Source organism: Amblyomma mixtum, chromosome 7, assembly GCF_055824585.1.
Source record: "Amblyomma mixtum isolate Tamu chromosome 7, ASM5582458v1, whole genome shotgun sequence".
NCBI classification, from domain to species: Eukaryota; Metazoa; Arthropoda; class Arachnida; order Ixodida; family Ixodidae; genus Amblyomma; species Amblyomma mixtum.
The window spans coordinates 46894265-46913288 of NC_143018.1; the positions used below are offsets into that span (position 1 = coordinate 46894265).

At 48.3% G+C, this 19024-nt stretch overlaps 1 protein-coding gene across 1 annotated transcript; it reads right to left on the reverse strand.

The window, feature by feature from the left end:
* Positions 1–2744: 2744 nt before the first annotated feature.
* LOC149335917 (uncharacterized) lies at positions 2745–9907 on the reverse strand. The gene is made up of 3 exons (XM_089554588.1): positions 9677–9907; positions 7681–7902; positions 2745–2933 (listed from the first exon to the last, which is right to left on the reverse strand). The coding sequence occupies exons 1-3, from the start codon at positions 9905–9907 to the stop codon at positions 2745–2747; spliced, it is 642 nt and encodes a 213-aa protein (XP_089410714.1).
* Positions 9908–19024: the final 9117 nt, after the last annotated feature.

Below are 19024 nucleotides of genomic sequence, written 5' to 3' on the forward strand. Positions count from 1 at the left end.
GACTCGAAGATGGCCGTCCTCAAGCGTGTGCAGATCGAGAGAGAAAAACTTTTAATGCATAGAATAGTTGGGTGGGTCCTCAGTCCAGGAGCTCATTAACTTTTGACGCCGCTCTTGCCCGATCCACCAGCGAAAGCCTGTCATCCCAATGTGAGCGGGACGGCGTCGCCTCTCAGTCCTCAAATGTTGGGTTATTGATTCTTTCTATAACTGGGTTTTTCTGGCATGCCCATACAATATGGTATACATGGTCTGTTCTGAAAGTAGTAGGACTCATTTTTTTAAACAAAATTTATTGAAGAGAATAGTACAAACGATTACAATTTTTCAAGGTAGCACCCTTCCGCACCTACACGCTGCTGCCAATGAGTTTCACAGTTTTCGTACGCCTCCAGGAACGCCTGGACCGGAATGCTGTTTAACTCCCTCGCCACGGCCTGTTAAAACACTTCTACCGATACGTGATGTTTCCCCTTGAGCGTCGATTTTATTCTCGGGAATAGAAAAAAGTCTGGCGGGGCCAAGTCGAGGCCCTATAGGGAGGCTGAGGCAGCGTTGCCGCCTTGTGCTGGGCAAAAAATCGGGGTCCTCATTCACATGATGAAGAAGATCCTACCGGTTGGCAATCATTCTGATACTCATTCTACGATCACTGTTAAGTAAATGTTCCACTCGCTACACATTTTCGTTGGTCTTGCTGGTCGATGGGCGTTTGGAGCGGTCGTCTTCCTCCACTCTTTCCTTACCTTCTCGGAACAGCTTGTGCCACTCAAAAAACACCTGATCTATTCATGGAAGCGTCACCGTAGGCCTCCTTAATCATTTTGTGAGTCTCTTTGCCCGTTTTACCAAGATTTACACAAAATTTGATCGCGTATTACTCGTCCAGTAAACGCTCGACGATTCTGCGTGACGAGACGTTTCGAGAGGGGTTCAGAGTACAAGCGACCTCCTCTCTTCAACGGCCGACAGCCGACTGCCGATTTTCCCCAGCATTCCCAATATCCTCCTTCAACCATCCTGCACGCGCAGACCGCCTCTCGTCCGCCCGTTCGTCCAGGAAAAAAACCAGTCCTACTACTTTCAGAACAGACCCTGTATGTCAGCCACTTCACCGCAGAAGGTGCAGTGCGGATCGTACGAATTTGGAAACATTTTGTCAGGATTTCATGAATCGACTCTCAGCTCTTTAGAGGCAAAATAGACCGGGATGCCGATCAGCGGGATACAGGCAAGGAGACTCCCGGAGACTCGTGCGTTGTTTTACAGTCGTTGCGTTGATCATCCTGCCAGTGCCACAGCGACGCCTTGGCGCGTTGAGGAGCCGAAATCCACAATGGCTTCTTTGAAATAGACGCGTAAGTAAATACCACTGCAAGAACTATGCACCGATTTTACGTATGCATGCGAAGTAGTTTTATGTACTACAAATTAACTGGCGGGGGCACATAGTGGTACCACACAATAGCGTTAATAGGCTAATGCCCACATTGGCGCATTTGTTCATTCTCGGCTCTGCATTCGTACATCCATGAGAGTCTTCATACCAGTCCTGGCTAAGTGGTGCAGTGGTTAAGCGACGCGGCAGTTCTCTGCGATGCGACAGAAGGTGCTTCCAGCGGTGGGCATTGTGCGGCCCCGGTTGCTGATCCCTACTTCTCGCGTCCAATCGTTATTTTGCCTGCCACCTGCCACAGTGGTCAGTGCGCTCACAATCCGGTGGGTAGGCTGCCATGACCATGCAAGGTGACGTCACCTAGGTGGGCCACCTAGGCTCTTTCTGCGGGTACTTTTCACTAAAGGCGCCGACGACGGAGATTCCATATTTTCCGCAGAACGTGGATCCTTCACGCTATCACGTTAAAATTAAATTTGTGAGTCATCGATGATTAACGCTAGAAACTAAGGCCTGACACAAGATTCAAACAGGGCACCCTTGCAAAACACACTCACTCTAGTGTTCAAGTTGCTTGCACCCTGCTCGATGCATGAGCAACCCTTTCTAGATATATTGCCGCTCGCGGGCATTATCACTACTAGGATGTCGATCGTTCAATCAGTCCCTATTTCGCCTCAAAAAAGAAACAATAGCAAAGGACACCAGGAGAAAATGTTTTAATAAATTTGACTGGCTTCTGTGCACTATGTAAAAAAAGCAGCTAAGCTGGGGCGCTAATAATATAAAGAGCGACAGCAAAGGACCCGGACAGAAAATAATAGATGCGAATAAAGACAAACTGTCGAAGGTAATCGAGTAATTTTACAAGATTATGACAATATATCTTGTCGTAGATTAGTGACAAAAATTATAGAAAGGATGGTGGACAAAGTAAAAAAAAAACCGGCATTGTCGAAGTTATAATATAGGCACAAAACTGTAGTACAGTACCCCGTGCCTGCGCGTTTCGCGGTGGCAAAGTTGTGGCAGAAAAGGGATCAGTACAAGGCGCTGAAAGCATTATAGAAGAAAAGCAAAAAAAACTGAACAAAAGAACTCAGTAAATCGGTTTATAGCAATGCGGTGGTCTTCTGGCGCTTTTTTTAAAGAAAAAGCATGAGCGCCCCACAAATGACCCCGAGGTACCATTACGTGGACGAGAGAAGTTATGTTAAGAATAATAGCTTTTACACCCCAGGAAGCCGTTCAATAACTAGTGAAGTGAAAAAGGACACAAAAGACCACTGCAAGTTGGGGGCGTCGCGGTTAGGCAGGGTCAGTGTGCAAGACAAGCGACGACGCAGGGTCAGGCAGGCCCTGTCTCCGCGATAGCCTGGAGCAGGGGCGAGTACGAATCCGAGTCTGTTTCGCTGCACTGCCCGCGGATGTCGTCCATGATGGCGTCAAACACCGCCACGGGTGTGTCGCCCATCCCATCTTCGTACGATCTGCGCATGCGCTTCTTCAGCTGCTCAGGTCCCGCCATCGCGGCTACCTGCGAAGAGGGCGCATTAGGTTAGGCCTACCTAATGGCAAACAATAAAACAAAAGTGCTTTCTTTGGGCTGATGAAACTACATAGACAGGATATTCCCAGTAAGCATGATTACGTTCTTTGAAAGGCACAGTCCCAAAGGATTGATGGATGCGTGCTAAGACCACGCCCTTTGGCGAAACCGGACGGTGTGTGAATGACCGCATGAGAGAGCACGTCGCCTCGATGAGGTCGTTGGTGCCCAAGCCCAGCCCCGCACCCGATTGCCAAGATTCCCAACGGAGCAATAGGAGGAGAAGCCATCGCAACTGCAGCACGTGTGGACGGACGTAGGATGACCGCCTGAGCGAACGGCCTTAGTTGCTAAGACCTTCGGCCCCCAAGAGCAACCTCACGCTGCATTGCCGCGACTGCCAAGAAGGCGTATGTGAGGCAGACCTGCGTCATTGCAAGGTCTTGACGAATCAGAGGGTACAACTCACGCGATAAATTATAGAAGCCTTCGAAATCAGCAAAGGAGGCACAGATTGTGTTAGTGCTCATGCTGTCAGTTTGCTGGCTTTCTTAGATAGTTCTCAACTTTTGACTGTCGCGTTTGCAGCTTTTTTTTCTCTTTGTTCATGGGTATGCAACCTTCCTATTTATTGCCTCGTTGCAATAAAGCCTTGTTGTTAGTAGCGCTCGTGGCTTGTCCTCTTTCTGTCGTCCCGTTTCTGCGCTAGCTGTTTTCAAAAGTGCTGTCTTTAAATTTAACTTTTTAATATACAGAGTTCACTTACATTTACGCTGCACCTATTTTCAATCTCTGAACTTATGCTTACGTCACTACACTGCTTGTAAGGAACCTACTCTGCTGTGTTAAACGCGCCGTATAGCAGCTCGAATCCGCGTGACAAAAATAATTTTGGTTGGTTGGTTTATGGGTTTTAACGTCCCAAAGCGACTCAGGCTATGAGAGACGCCGTAGTAGAGGGCTCCGGAAATTTCGACCACCTGGGGTTCTTTAACGTGCACTGACACTGTAGTCTTTTTAACAGCTTAGCAATGGGCAGATGGTCCTGAGCAGCATAGTGTGTAAAATGCGGTGGTGGAGCGTGCCTGCATGGTCGGTATTAGGCACGAAACGCAATTAGCTGCCAATGTGAAAGGGGAGGGTGGCCTAGTTCTTATTTTGAACTAAAACGCATAATGGAACAGCGGTAACGAAAAGAGGGACATTGAGAGGAAACCAACATAAAAGAGCGCCCATATCCTGTTTGTTTCCAACAGAAAAGAGCGCTCATGTCCTGTTTGTTTCCTCCATGTCCATGCGCATGTCCTGCGCATGAACGCGCCGCTTTTTTCAGGCATGCTACCGTATGAAGCGCTAAAGAAATGCGATGTATTGTTTGTAAATCTTTCAAGCGTGAAAAGACACTTTTATAAATATACGATTCTGTGAAGCAAAGCTCAGTAAAAAAAAAAAAAATTAGCCTGCGGAGGAGCTTAAAAGGCTGCCATCACATTTTAAACTCCATATCACAAAATAGTGCAACCGGCATTAAGATGTGAAGATGAAAAAAAAAAATACCCCGCTTTTATTGCCGTCACCGAATCAAAGCCTAAATAGAGCATTCACATTAATTTAATTCTGTTCTAAAGAGGAGCGCGTCGGCTTGATCACAACTTGACAGTAAACGAGTTTAAAAACTTCTTTTTGAGCGCATTCCCGCCGCCTAGCGGCAGCTGCCGGTTCTCACAAGTGACGACAGGAACTTCTTCGTCCCTGCTTGCTTGCCTCTCGCCTCTGCTCTTGCTGCTTCACGCACGTTTGTCGTGATTCAAGACACCGGAGCGCAGCCGCTTGCTGCTGAGACTGCGCATCTTAAGGAGCCAGCGGATTCGTGGAGCGCTTAGTGCTGCTTCCCCTGCGCTGGCAGTCCGCGACAGGCCTAGCTTCACCGGGCTAACATGACGGTGTGTAGTGCGTTGGAGTGCCCGCAGCCGCCAGCTCACCACCCGCTTCTTTTCGCGTGATTGCCGTGATAAAAGAGACTAGACATCATCAACCTTGGCAGCAATAACCTGCGTTAAACGTCTCACTCAAGCCGCCAATATGGCTGAAGCAACGACTAGTCATTCATAGTCTGCACTGTAGACAATTGTTAGCAGCTTCCGATTCGTCGCGACGACATGGCTGTGTGCGTGTGACGCATCAGTCTTCCGGACGCCGGCGGACCCTCGATCTTTCGCTGGTGCTTCACAAGCACACTGCATGGTACAGAAAACCGAATTATCGCAGTCTTGTACAACGCTAAACAGCACTGAAACCTACTTTGAAGCCATTGGCGCGTACGCACTAAACGCCTTTCCGTTTTCAGGGTGCGGCGGCATGCTGTGAACTGCGCAATCAACTCGTGTGTGCAGATAGGAAAGGCTTCGTCGTCGCCCTAAGAAGACATTTCAGACAGCGGTAACTAAATATATCAGAAATCTCAGAAATTGCTTCTTGCATGCCGCTAACAAAGTGTATTACAGTAGAGTCGCTGCTTGTTACCTTAAAATGTGCAACTCTAAGTACGGAGAGTTCTTTTTTTGGAACCAAACATCCTCAATGTATTTCCGTCCCATGAGTATAGAAATGCGGTCCAGCCAATAAGCAGAGCCCGTTGCAGCCCGCGTATTTCTTTCACGTTGTTATCAACAGCGTTGAGAACAAAACCTCGTCTGCCCTAATCAGTTGCTTCCTTTCCTATGTTTTAAGATGGCCCTGCGACTCGAACCAAGAATGTGCTTTTATTCTTTGTATTCATAGCATATGACATGGCGACGCCTTAGCGCCAATGGAGATCGCTAAAAGCTTTATATTTTTTATACTTTATTCTGATTCATAATTGTTCATAATGGGTTGGTGGCGGTGAAACGTAGCAGCGATGTTTGGCAGCGGACATGAGGTGGCAACCATACCGAGCGCTTCGTTCTCAGTTGGTTAGGAGTCTAGTTCCAAAATGTGTTATTTTTGAGTTATGCAATCTCTTCGCATTCGAAATGTATTAAAAGGAACAATTGCTTCATCGTGCCGACTTTTCGAACACTTTACATTTATATGAAACTATCGTGGGGACAAGCGTTCAGGATCATGCTTCCGATACCGAAAAGGAAGCGAAAGAAATAGAAAACGCCGGTTGACATACGCTGGCCAGGAACGTGATGGCAAAGCAGTACAAAAAGTTTGGTTGGGTTGGGAATGGTGCAGGCGGGAGTTTTTTAGCAGAGTGGTTTTCAGCAGAGTGGTTTTTTATCATCCGGGTGTTACCATCTTCCATTTTTATCAGCTGCTGGTGTGCATAAAGAGCAGTGTTTCCCGAATAAAAATTCAGTTGTAAGTCCAGCGCTTTGTGTGTGTGTCTCTTTCTTTCAGTCCGTGTCTTTTAAGCGCAGGTATATTTCAAAAGGGAGTTTTTTATTCTTAACAACGCCATTACAATGAAGATTCGAGCTCTCCCTGCTACGTTAATCACCCTTGCCTTGCCTATGACGTATACGTGAAACCACCCCGCCTTCGTCAAAATACACGGCTGCTGGTTCCCCCCGCAAGGAAATTGCACACAAGCTTCCATGCCTGTGTGCAATGTCCAGTATTTCGTTAGCATGCTCAGAGTTCAAAGATTACCTTTGAACTGGTATCTGAAACGCATGATAAACCTTCTGAACAGTGAAAAAAAAATAATCACAACGTCGTTTTCAGGGTAGGAAAGCAGCCAAACGCAGTTTGGTAGCGCAAGTTCAGTTTTATGCTTCATAGGGAAAACGTTTCCGACCGATGCGACTTGCCATTCACCAAAGGTTGCGAAAGCGACTTTCCCTCCCTCCAACATGTACTACCCTCAAAACCGCGTTCATAGGCGCTGTGAGCCGACAGGGTGGACAAGACGAATGGGACAGGACACAGTGCTTGTGTCCTCGTATTTTGCTCTAGAACAGGGGTTCTCAAACTGGGTTCCGCGGAACACAGGTGTTCCGCGGGCTGTCTTCTTGTGTTCCGCGAGAACCCTCACCGGCCCTGACCCGGCAGCTGATATGAGACTGGCTCTGAGTGCTACTCAGCCACGCTTTCACTTGCTCTCAAATGGGAAGCAGTACCACCCATCACATTAGTATTTGTATTATTCTAAGCAATAAACATTTAACTTTTGCAACTCTCTCTTTGCAAAAATGCAGTCGACTACATTGCTGGTAAGTGAAAGCGGGGCGGGGGCAGGGGGGGGGGGGGGGGGGGGGGGGTTCTCTGGAACTTATTGAAGGCGTTTGGCGTTCCTCCAAGCAAAAAAGTTTGAGAACCCCTTCTCTAGAAGTTAGGCAAACTTTAACAAAGCCTATTTCATTGAAATATCTCATCTGAATTTCTTGTGCGTTGTTACAGTTTCGCTATGGAGTAGCGGGTGATGAAAATTACATTTGGAAAAGGAGCTGGACATATTTTTTCGTCGGCTAAGCCACTGTTACACACGAATAATACAGTCAAAAACTATCATCACGGAGGGGTATCTACTGCCATCCAACTTTCCGATAAATGGGATCCGACAACAGCTCTACCACGACGAAGGGGGCAGCAAGACACGCCGATTTCCTCTTACGATTTCCTCTTCCTCTCACGGTACGGCGATAGTACCAAAGTTATGCCTCGTAAATCTGACGACGTCGTTCATTTTTCCGTCTTTCCCAGTCCACTATGCATTGTATGCGCATTCGCTGCCAGCAATACCCACCTCCTGCTCGATGCCGCTTTCCTTCTTGACAGTTCGACTGCCCATCACCACAGAGCACTCTTGCAGGCTGTCGTGATCTACTGTCCACAAGGAACACACGCCGGAATAGCATGTCTTGCCGGGCATTATCTTCCGGTGGATAAACACATCTGAAATTCGCTTGATTGGCGCTAGATATTTCACTTTTGTTCGGTTGGCCAACTTGTATATGTCGGCACCCACCTGAAAGGGAAACCAAAACGATGTCTAATACCACAACTCGGAGGCAGAGAACTTGCAATTCGCGAATGTGCGTTACGTGGTGTTGGCGAACAAAAGCAAATTTCCGTATCTCAGCATCGGCCGCAGCTGACGGACTAAAATGAATGCATCTTTGTTATTTACTTAATGAATTGCCCGTTTGCCCCCTCGGGCTAAAATTATTCGTTACACGCGAGAACGCCTATATAAATCCCTGCTGTTCTTGTGAAATATGCTAGATGCATGGCCCATCGACGCCTCGCCGGCACACATACCATTACTGGTTTTTTCATATTTTTTTGTGGATTCGTCTCCGGGTCTATTACAATATAAGATTCTTCCATTCTATTTCGTTCTGTCATTCGCTGCGGTGGCTGGTAGATCCTGGTGATATCTACCCAGCGCTCGCTTTGCTATCTCTGGATCATGTCCGTCGTTTCGAGCCCAGTCTTTAAGCAAGATTAATGGTGGAACACAAACGAAAAAAAATGAATACAGCCCGGGTCCTTTAAGGTTTTATTATCTAGAACCCCCCAGGTAAGAACCTTTTCATTGTGACCAGGGTCATCCGCACTTTATTAGGGCTTTCATAGAGACTTCAAGCCAGTCTTCATCGTGTTTGCCATCGCCCAGTGACATTACATTATGACAATGCCAGTAAAGAAGTGCATGACATATCAAAAACTGCTGCTCTTGTTCTGCTCTTGTTAAGTTGGTGTGAACCCTTTTTGCTTTGCTGTGACGTTAATGGAAATAGGTGCGGTATCTGTGCTTTAAAGTCGAAAGCTGCACGTTAACTGTGAGGAAAACGTTATGCAAAAAGCTGAAATGCCTCTTCGCACTCATTGAAATGCGGCTGCCACCACAGCGATTCAATCGCACGAGCAAGAGCTTATTCATCGAACAGCAAAGACACTGAGAAATGACGGTCAGTACAACAGATATAACACTTGACCACACAATTTCATCTCGTACCCGAAGTTCCTGTTAAACTCTTTGTGAGCTAGCCGCCCTCATATGTTTTTTTATGTGCAGGCTGCGGTACATAGCTTTCCCATCGAATCAGGCTACGGTGATAAGGACGAAGCAGGCTGAAAGAAATAAGTGTAGCTTCCATGATAACACGTGAAACCAACTTTTACCCCAAAAATTGGAGGGGTCACATGCTCAGCCCTAAGAGTGTGACGCAATGGCATAATAGGTTAACTCCCATATATGTAGAATGTCCTTCGCTAATTTACATTCATAGATGCCCAGGAGTCCTCGTACTCCTCCTGGCGCAGAGGTGCAGCGTTTAAGCGATGCTCCACTGCTCTGCGATGGGCCTCGTGCGGCCTAGGTCACGGGCGACCAGTCATTCATTTAAGTGCCACCTGCTACGGCAGGCAGTTTTCCCACTATCCAGAGGACAATTTGTCACGGCGTCGTAAGGTCACGTGACCTATGTGGCCCACCTGTCTCCTCCTAGGCTGCTTTCTGGGTACCACGTGCCAGACTCATACTTGTGATTTTTCTCTCGCAACGCCGACAACGCCAACGCCGGATTTTCTGGGTAACGGGTCCTTTAACGCCATCGCGTTAGAAGCTATGGCTTGGGACCACCACCTAATACTAAAGCTATCGGCTACGGGTGCCGCCCAAATCCTAGACAGGTTTGTCAATTATAGTACATTGTTATTTTCTTCATCCTTCAGAAGGCGTCGTCTAGTAGGCGCTGCGGTTAGCGCGAGAAAAGTGGAAGATGACTGCGGCCTACCGAAATGCTGTAGGCAAACGTGCGGGCCGTAGCCCCGGTGTCCGCCTGCTTCACAAAGTGTTCCCTGATGTTGAGGAAAGCAGCGGCTGCCAGGATCCGCTCTCCAGTGCACGCAACCACTCCTGGACGACGGAGCTTGTGCGTGGTCACGATCACGAAGTCTAGATCTTGCAGCAGTGCCGAGAGATTGTAGAATTCCGTCAAGTGCAGCAGGGGTGGAACTGTGAGCATCACTTTTAGGCCCTCGCCTTTCTTCAGATAGGAAATGAAGTTCCTCAGACCCCTGCTTAGTTTACCGTCGCCGATGTGATGGCTGCATTCGTCTCCCGGCCTGTTCCAGTCGAGATTGACGCCCTGCGATTAGGGAGGAAAAAAAGCAGGCTGCAGTGAGGTCAAAACTATGATGCAGTGTGATTAGAAGGAAATAATGCACGGCGCAGTCGGTTCAAGCTTGTTGTTTCCCTGGTGTTAAGAGGTATTAGCGAGAGGAGCACTCGGTTCAAGCTGAAGGATGACACTTGTATAAGTACGCAACAGAGAACCGCGCAGTGGGTTGAAACTCAGGGTTGCCCTTAGATTAGCCAGAGAACTGAGGCGGGTACGGTTAGTTCAATGTCAGTGATGTCCTGTGACCAAGGACAAAGATCATGTCGCAGTCGGTTCAAGACAGTTGCGCCCTTTGATTTGACGTTTCAGTGATGCCCTCCGTAGGGGCAGCAAAGGGCGCAGTAGGTTAAAGTTCCGGAATGCCCTGGGACTATAGGGGAACAGCGGAGCAAGCTGCCACTGGTTCAAGCCCAATAATATTTTGATATTAAGCAGGCAAATTAGCAAACAACAACCGGTGAAGCTCTGTGAGCCACCATTATTATGGACCAAAGGGTAAGCACGGTCCCTTTAATGCTGACAGAGCTTAGGGCCCGCTTGACTGGCTTTCATCTTACTGAACAAAGCGTGCACACTTTCCTTACATTATTCTAATCTCCGGTCCTTTTTTTCTGCAAACACAATTTCTTTCTTGTTTGTGGAATTTTTACAATAGCAGTTGACTAGTCACACACAGTGCACAGGTGACGCTTACAGTAAATATTTTTTTCCTGTTGGAAGTCGCATGAAAAATCAAAATACATAACCATAGAAATCATAGAATAAAATAATTTAATAAAACAACCTCTCAACGCACCACGGAGCCGCGTGGCCTATTAAAGGGCCAGGCTGCCCCTTGATTATGAGCAATGTTTCTTGTTTTTCTAAGGTATTTCCAGGTTAGAAAGTGCAGACCGCCAGGATATACCACGAGACGCGTGCAAATTTGGATGAACTTCAGAGGCGGTCGCGATGGACAGCGCAATATTCTTTTACATGTCTGAGGGAATATAATTTCAACGTTCGCTTTACCAGCAAACATGTACTTGTACGTAGTCGTAATCACTCAGCTACAGCCTGTTTAACGGCAGGTTTTGGAGAAAAAAACACGGCGCCCCCGTCTTAAAGCTAATTAGGGCAGGTCAGACTTCCAATCAACAATCATATTTATACTTTCTACAGTTCGCGATGGGCAAGTGTCTTGCGTATCCCTCTGCATGCTATAACTTGTCAGGATATGCGGCACGGGCTGACCGTATTTGCAATTTGCTTCACACGAAAGCCTCAGATAATATATGTGCTATAGTGAACCCGAAGACAGGCTGGCTATAAAGAATCCTTCAGTATATCTTACTGTAAGGGATCGTTAGTGTACGCGGAGTCATCGGAGCGCGGCTGGGGGCACTCAAAGCGGAGCGTCTCCTTTCTTGGAACGCGGCCGCTCGCGAACGCGCCTGGAAGTACGGGTGTCCACCTGCCCCGCGGAACCGATTCGCGCACGTTCTGGCACGAATGTATAATTGTGTTTTTGTTTTATTTTGGGGTGGAGAGAGCGCTCTACCTTACGGAAGCTGGAGGGCTGGCCATGCCCTGGATTAACCAACCATGTTAAGAGCGCAACATGATTGGAAGTTACCGAATGTGGGCTGGGCCTTTAGGGCTTTAAAACTGGGCCCCGGAGCCGGAAGCGGGGTTCTGCGCTAAGGTGAGATGCTACGCATCTTCGGCAACGCCGAGTAGGGGCCTCCCCTAGTATTAGCCAGATCCACCTTTTGGTTGTTTGTCTTTTTGCTGTTGTATCTAACTGGTATATTCTGTAAATATTTGTATATAAATCTTCAGGTATTCCCTTTTTTATCCCTGCGTGTCAACTGACCACAAGACCGTCTCTGACGGGGCACCCCTGGTGCGAAGAAATAAGCTTCAGTCTTCGAGTTACCAACCGTCTCTGGCGGGGCACCTCTGGTGCAAAGAAGAAGAAGAAGAACCTGTGAATTTTACTCTTACCTCAAAGTATGTGCGAAGCGTATTAATGGATTCGCTGAAAAACGGCCATTTCTCCTCTTGCGTAATCACCTCTCCTATTCCGAAGCTGTCTTCTCGCGAACCACCGATGGTCAGATAGACGTCAATGGTCTGGTTGCGGCGCTTGGCTTTGGAAGCATCGTGGAGATCCCTCAGCGCTGTTGTACCCCATGGAGCTCCAAGCTTGAGCTCGGCGGTACCGCCTTTGACAAACGTCGCGGCGTAGTACACCAAAGCCGTGCAGTACTGGGTTGGGACAGCCTTGACATCGTAACCAAAGCCCATGCTTGATTCTCGTTTGTAAACGTACCTGCGCGAATAGGAAGCAAGATACGGATATGTCATGTCCATAAGGCTTATCTCACCAGCGTAGGGTAAAATAAGCGTTAGTGGCTAAATATCACGTCTCAGAGTGGCCTCCAGCGCACCCATCAACCCCTCTCTTTCGGCAAGCACATGCACAGACAACGTCCCCTTCTGAACTCATGTGCATTTCCTAGGCGTCGGTTAGAAACCGCAACGATATACGTTGCGCTGCGTTGGCGCACTAAAGCTAGCAATGAGAAAATGCGAATAGCATTTGGAGGCCCAGAAAAAAACTACCTCAAAAGGAACATGCGCTCAACCTACAGCATCAGCGAGCGTAAGGTACTCAGCTTTGTGCCATCCGCATATATCGATAACATCCTCCGCATACGTAGCTAATTCTTTATCCCCGATTTTCGTTCTTTCTATCCGTCCTGAAGATGCGAAATGCCTTTACTTCAACATCATCTCGTTAAATCGCGACGGTATTGTCATTCTTGCTTTTGACTAGTTATGTCTGCTTTATGCCCAAGCATGATTTTATGACCGCCACCTGCCGGCTTCCTCTGCATTTCCCACGCTTCTGCAATGCTTTCTCGGTCCTTCCTACGCTCTCGACACTGATTCCTTTTAAAGCCTAATTAATTCCATCCCAAAAAGTGGACAGTTTGATTCTAACTGTAGGATTCGGCAAGTTTATGCCCTGCATTCTTAATAAGACACTTTCTTTCCAGGGAGAGCTTGGCATTTTACTGCTTATCTCCTATGCCATCTACGTCGGTCTCGGACTCGTAATGAACTTGATAAGGTTATTATGGGAAGTTTGTTAATGAGCGAGCTTTTTAAATAATGGGGCTTCTCACATCTGCTTATTCCTTGGCACATTTCCCCCCTGCTACAATTCACACAGCTCCTTTTAAAGACTGCGCTAAATCTACCCCTGAAAATACCATCAAAATACGAATCTCACCTTGGCCAACAGCACTTCTTGTACGATGTCGAGACAGGGGCATGTTATGAAGTCTACTCCTCTTTAAGCTTCTCCCTTCGGGCACCTCAGTGCACACATCTCGTTCTCCAGTGTCAAGAAGAGGTATTCATGATTGTTATGATAATTTCACAGCGACATCTGCAGGAGTATTCATCGATATTGTGTCGTAGTCGTCGGCGTCGCCCACTGATGCTGCCCCGACACTCTTGATCGTTGAACCTGGGGTGGTATTCTCCCGGTGTCGCCTTTTGCGACATGTCGCATTCGCTCTTCGCCATAGAGTTTCTTACTATTACCTAGAGGGAAAGCTGGCAAGCCGTCTATGGGAGTTTGCATGGAGACCCCACGTGACCACCTCAGCCACCATGGGCGCTCAAAGCATCATGGGGCGGTGAGCTACTTGTTGCGGAACTGCAACTTTTGGCCAAAAAATAATAAAAAAATAAAGCTGTTTGATAGCTACAAACGTCCTAACATTCAATATCTTGTCTAATGATTGCAACAAACGAGCAGAAAAGCATTTAAGTGAAAAGTTTGCCCAAAATAAGAGACGACTAGCTTTCCTATTGGCCAAGTGATGAACACTAAAAAAACTAATATTTCGTAATTAACAGGCGCACTTTTAAAAGTAAATATGTTTTCAGAAAAAATGTTGTTGTTTAGATACTTTAAAAGGTTTTTAATGGCATTTCGGAAGAGTAAAACCTTTTATTGGCGTCGTGTGTCGTCGCGTCTTTACTACTATGGCTTTGGCACACTGCGTTCGCGCGAAAGTCGTCTGCCCACACACGAACTACGTTTTCGGAATGAAACGCCTTAGTACTGCCACTCTGTGTTCCCGAAAAACTACGACTGTGCCGCAACAAGTAGCTCACCGCCCCATGATGCTTTGAGCGTCCATGTTGGCTGAAGTGCAGCGCCGCCAGCTTTCCCTCTAGGTAGTAGTAAGAAACTCTATGCTCTTCGCTGATTGGCTCGAGCCGCGGTGACGGCGGCGTGACGACACGGACCCGCCTTCCTGCTACGTCATCGTGGCGTCGCCCCAATTTACTACGCTTAGTCGAACAACGGAATGCGCTGAAGCGATTCGCGCGGGCGACGGGCTACCGTAAGCGTACGAACGCAATCGGCAGTTGCGGCTTTTGCGCCCTTGGCGTGAAAACATGGCGACGTCCTTTCAAGCGAGAGCCGCCCGCTTCAGCCAATTCAGCAGTCCTTGCGATTCCGGTCGGCATGTTTACCGGCAACTACCGGTGTTGTTACTTTTCGCTATGACTAACCTTGCTTCGACGATAAAGTTTAAGCTGCAATTCAGCCTAGTTTTTGAGATACGCTCTCGATTCTGGAGCGCGCAAGCCTAATGGGACCTCCAACTACACTGCTACCGTCTGCAACTGCCCGAAACGCAGCCGAAGCCTAGCACAACCGTCCGGAACGAAAGAAAAATAGATTTGGAGCTTTTTCGCGGTGTTTTATAGACTTAAATGAAGTAAAGCGAGTTTATATTAAATTTGCAAATGTTTTTTTGAACATTAGACGTCATGTGATGGCAAATATTCCTGCTATAAAAGATACGAAACTACTGCTGCTAGTGAATCAGCAGTGGTAAATTGTCGCTTCTCGGAGTGAATGAATGCACCGCAGACGAAAGTGCCGGCGGCTTTTTCCGTTTCTTCGAGCATCTGTAAGCACTTTTTTAGGCCCCGCCTATATGCGACATGTCGCAAAAGGCGACACCGGCAGAATACCACCCCAGGACAGCCTCTCGCTAAAGGCCAGTCCACAGGACGGACAGAATCTATTCCGTCCGGGCGCGGGCACAGCCCCACGTGACCCGACGTCACTGGCTCCGCCTCGTCCGCAGACGGCTCTGGCTTCGTAAGCCAAGAAGAGGCGTGGGGGTTGCACACAGCCGCCTGAGCAGCAGACTGCTGCGCTTTCAGAAGTACAACTCTTGAGAGTGCGCCCTCATTCCCGAGCGAGATCCTTGAATGACTTCAATTATTGCCATTATCGCTTCTTTTGTAGCGAGAGCTACATTACCCGCAGTCTCTCCATTTCGCTGTGGCTGTCAGTCGCCAGTTCTGCGCATGCGCGAGGAGCCAAGTGAAATCAGAGGCGCGCAGCTGGTGCGCCGCGCGCCAACCGCGGAGCAGACGCCGCCCGCCTCCAACCGAGCAGAGCTCAGTGACGTCAGAGTTGCGCAGCTGCCGGCGTGGCTGGTCGACCGCGGAGCACACGCCGCCCGCCTCCTCTCGCTACGTATAACCTGGCCTACCTGAGCTAAGTCACTGCCATACTTTTTATGCGAAGCATATTGCTAGAGCTGCTACTCACGCCGTCGCCGTGGGACCCCTAGCCGTGACACCACGTGACACCGTGACGTCACACCACGTGACATCGGATGAGAGAGCCGGCCTCCACCTCGCGCCGTCGCCGTGGGACCCCTAGCCGTCACGCCACGTAACACCGTGACGTCACACCACGTGACATCGGATGAGAGAGCCGGCCTCCACCTCGCGCCGTCGCCGTGGGACCCCTAGCCGTCACACCCGCGCATTCCCGCGCATTTCGAACGCGCGTTCACACTCGGTGTAGGTGAAACGCTCGCTCCACCGGGCAGGCAGACGCGGCTTCCGTGTCAATCCAGGCGCTTCCCAAAGCGCGTCTCGGGGTTAGTCGGCGTTCCGCTGTAGCCATGCCGTTGTCTTCCCCCACGACGAAGGCTTCTAGTGGTTGTATTAAAATGACCAAGTATTCAACCAAGGAAAGCCATGTATTACCAAGCCTAGCCACTAATATGCTTCGCATTCCCCAGGCTTAGCCAAGCTGAGCCTCAGCAATTTTTTTTTTCTGTTTTATCGGGATGGGGTCGCTTTTGTGCAGTTAAACGAGTTGAGCTGGGGAGTTTACCTCGCCCATTTCCTTTTTGCTGCTGCAGCTGTGGGGAGCGGCGTCTCCTCGGACTTAGGAAGGAAGTGCGAAGAGGGCAAGGGGAAACGAAAGGCTGCGGCGCATAAGGGAGAGGCTGGCCACAACTGGTCTTCCTTCCCGTCCGCGCAGTCGTGCGTTTACGCCGTCCGCCATGTTCATGCGAGGATGCGAGCCGCTGCCGGCAGCGGACGAGGTGGCGCCAGTGATGTCAGGTGACGTTGTGCTCTGTCCGCGGTCGGAATCAGTGATTTCGCCCGTTCTGTGGACGGGCCTTCACCCACCAGGTCAACCCGAGTCGCAGCGCCGACTTAAGCGCCACATAAGCCCAACACCGAACCAAACCATCAGGACACAAACCCCAACCTTCCACACTCGTTGACTCCTTAGCGCACCTGCTCTTTACAACACTCTCAGCGCCCCACTGCCACAAATAACTTGCCCCTTGCTCGATCTCTAGAGAGGCAAGAATATGATTAGATGAGCTACCGTGCGAGACTTGAGTGACGTACGGTCGCAAGCGCTATGCACGCCCACCTACACTTCTACCTCTACACCCCGCGCCTTCAACTCTGGGTACTGGGCAAGGTCACTTTAACTATCACAGGAAAAGAATTCGCTAAGGCTTACTAGTGACCATTCATGCGAATGTAGCAGCATAAATTAAGTTTACATCCTAGATTTAGAATTACCGACCACACCCGCACCCCTACCACTTATCTAACACCGTCCCTCCAGCTTTCTCTGCTAGTGATATCACAGGAATGGTAAGCGTCCAGTGAGTTTTTTTGCTAACTTTACTTCAGACATTTACTGCGATGTTCGAAGCCACATCTTACTTATTTACTGTGAGCGGCCTCTTTGATAGTTTCACAAAGAAGATGTTCATAAAATGCAGCGGACCGCATTGTTATTTATCAATCGTTGTTCGACACCTTCATAGAACATTTCAGTCTTTCCACCATCGGTACTAGACGTTGGTAAATATCAATGCACCAAGTCTGATTTTTACCCTTCACTAAGCTTGCTTATAATGACTTAGACCTCTTCGACAGTGGGAGAGAAATCTTTAGTGTTTCGAAACGTTTCATTAATTATAAAAAAATCTCACACAATATTCACTTAGTAGAGAACACCCAAAACCAAAAACGTGCCCGCTTTTTAGCACTGCACATGGATCGTAAGTACTACCCTCTTTAGGGCCTTCAGCACCCTAATCGATGTGTCACCGCTCGAAAAACATCGCTGGTATACTGTCACACGATCACCTGCATAGGTAAAGTTTGCATCAAAGTTCTTTACGGATTCAAACATTTTTAGCACAGCCTGTTGTGTTGCTGGTCTGAGAGCTACCCTGAATGTCACCGCATTCTCCAGGTACTCATGGCTAATGGTTCTTTAACGAGTTCATATAGCAAGGGCCCAGAAAAATACGACCAAGAAAATTTACCGTAAGATTTGAACACATATTAAACAAGCGCTGGAACTCTCTTCCTGGCACTCACTTTCAATTTTAAGCCAATGCTTCACTAATGCGCCTCGTTGACTGTTCGCTCAGCTATTGTAATGCGTCTCTTTATGCTCTTCTAACTTACCCCTAAGTGAACAGTGCCACCACTTCCGTAAGAAAAATGGCTGACGCTTAACTTGGTTAACCCTGGTCAGATGCGAAGCATATTGATGGCTAGGCTTGGTAATACATGGCTTTCCTTGGTTGAATACTTGGTCATTTTAATACAACCACTAGGACCCTCATCTTCCTCATCTTCCTCATCTTTCTCATCTAGGTGGACCCTCATCTTCCTCTGTCGTGACGTCATGCGTCACGTGGTGTGACGTCACTGTGCCACGTGGTGTGCACGGCGTGTAACCACGGCGAAGGGCTGTAGTGTTCCTCCGTCTTCCTCTGTCGTGACGTCATGTGTCACGTGGTATGTCACGTGGTGTGACGTCACTGTACCACGTGGTGTGCACGGCGTGTAACCACGGCGAAGGGCTGTAGTGTACCTCCGTCTTCCTCTGTCGTGACGTCATGTGTCACGTGGTATGTCACGTGGTGTGACGTCACTGTACCACGTGGTGTGCACGGCGCGTAACCACGGCGAAGGGCTGTAGTGTACCTCTAGTAATATGCTTCGCATAAAATTTTCATAAAAACTGACACTAAAATGTGGAAAGGCAACCAAGGGAGCTAATCCACTCACGAGGCATCCACGACACAGATGACGGGCCTGTATCGGGGGCCCGTTATATTGTGCTTGGCTTGTCCAGGGTATGGCGCCGTAAGATTTTCCACAAAGGTCCTCTCTGGGAAGGCACATTTTGATGGACGCTCCAGCCCGCTTTCATTGTAAGCCGTTTCCTAAATCGAAGAGAGTGACGCGCAATGATTAAATGAGGTGGGAGATAATGTCCGACGTAATAAGTTACTGAAGATGTAAAAATTCTTTCAACCGGTAAGTTCAGTTCAATGCACTTTGCCATGTCACCAACACTGGATCGTGAAAATCATCTCTTGATGGAGCAATCCACGCTGCTGATATTAGTATCGGCTGCAAATATCGATATTTTGACAAAGAGTGTGCTTGACTCCGATCGATGCAGTCCCGCAGGGAGTAGTGAACGAGAAAATTCACAAGAATCCATAACTCTTTTATTCCTTGATTTTACTAACTTACTGTATTTTGGCTTTCATTTTTGGTAAACATTTCAAGCATTTGATAGTCGTG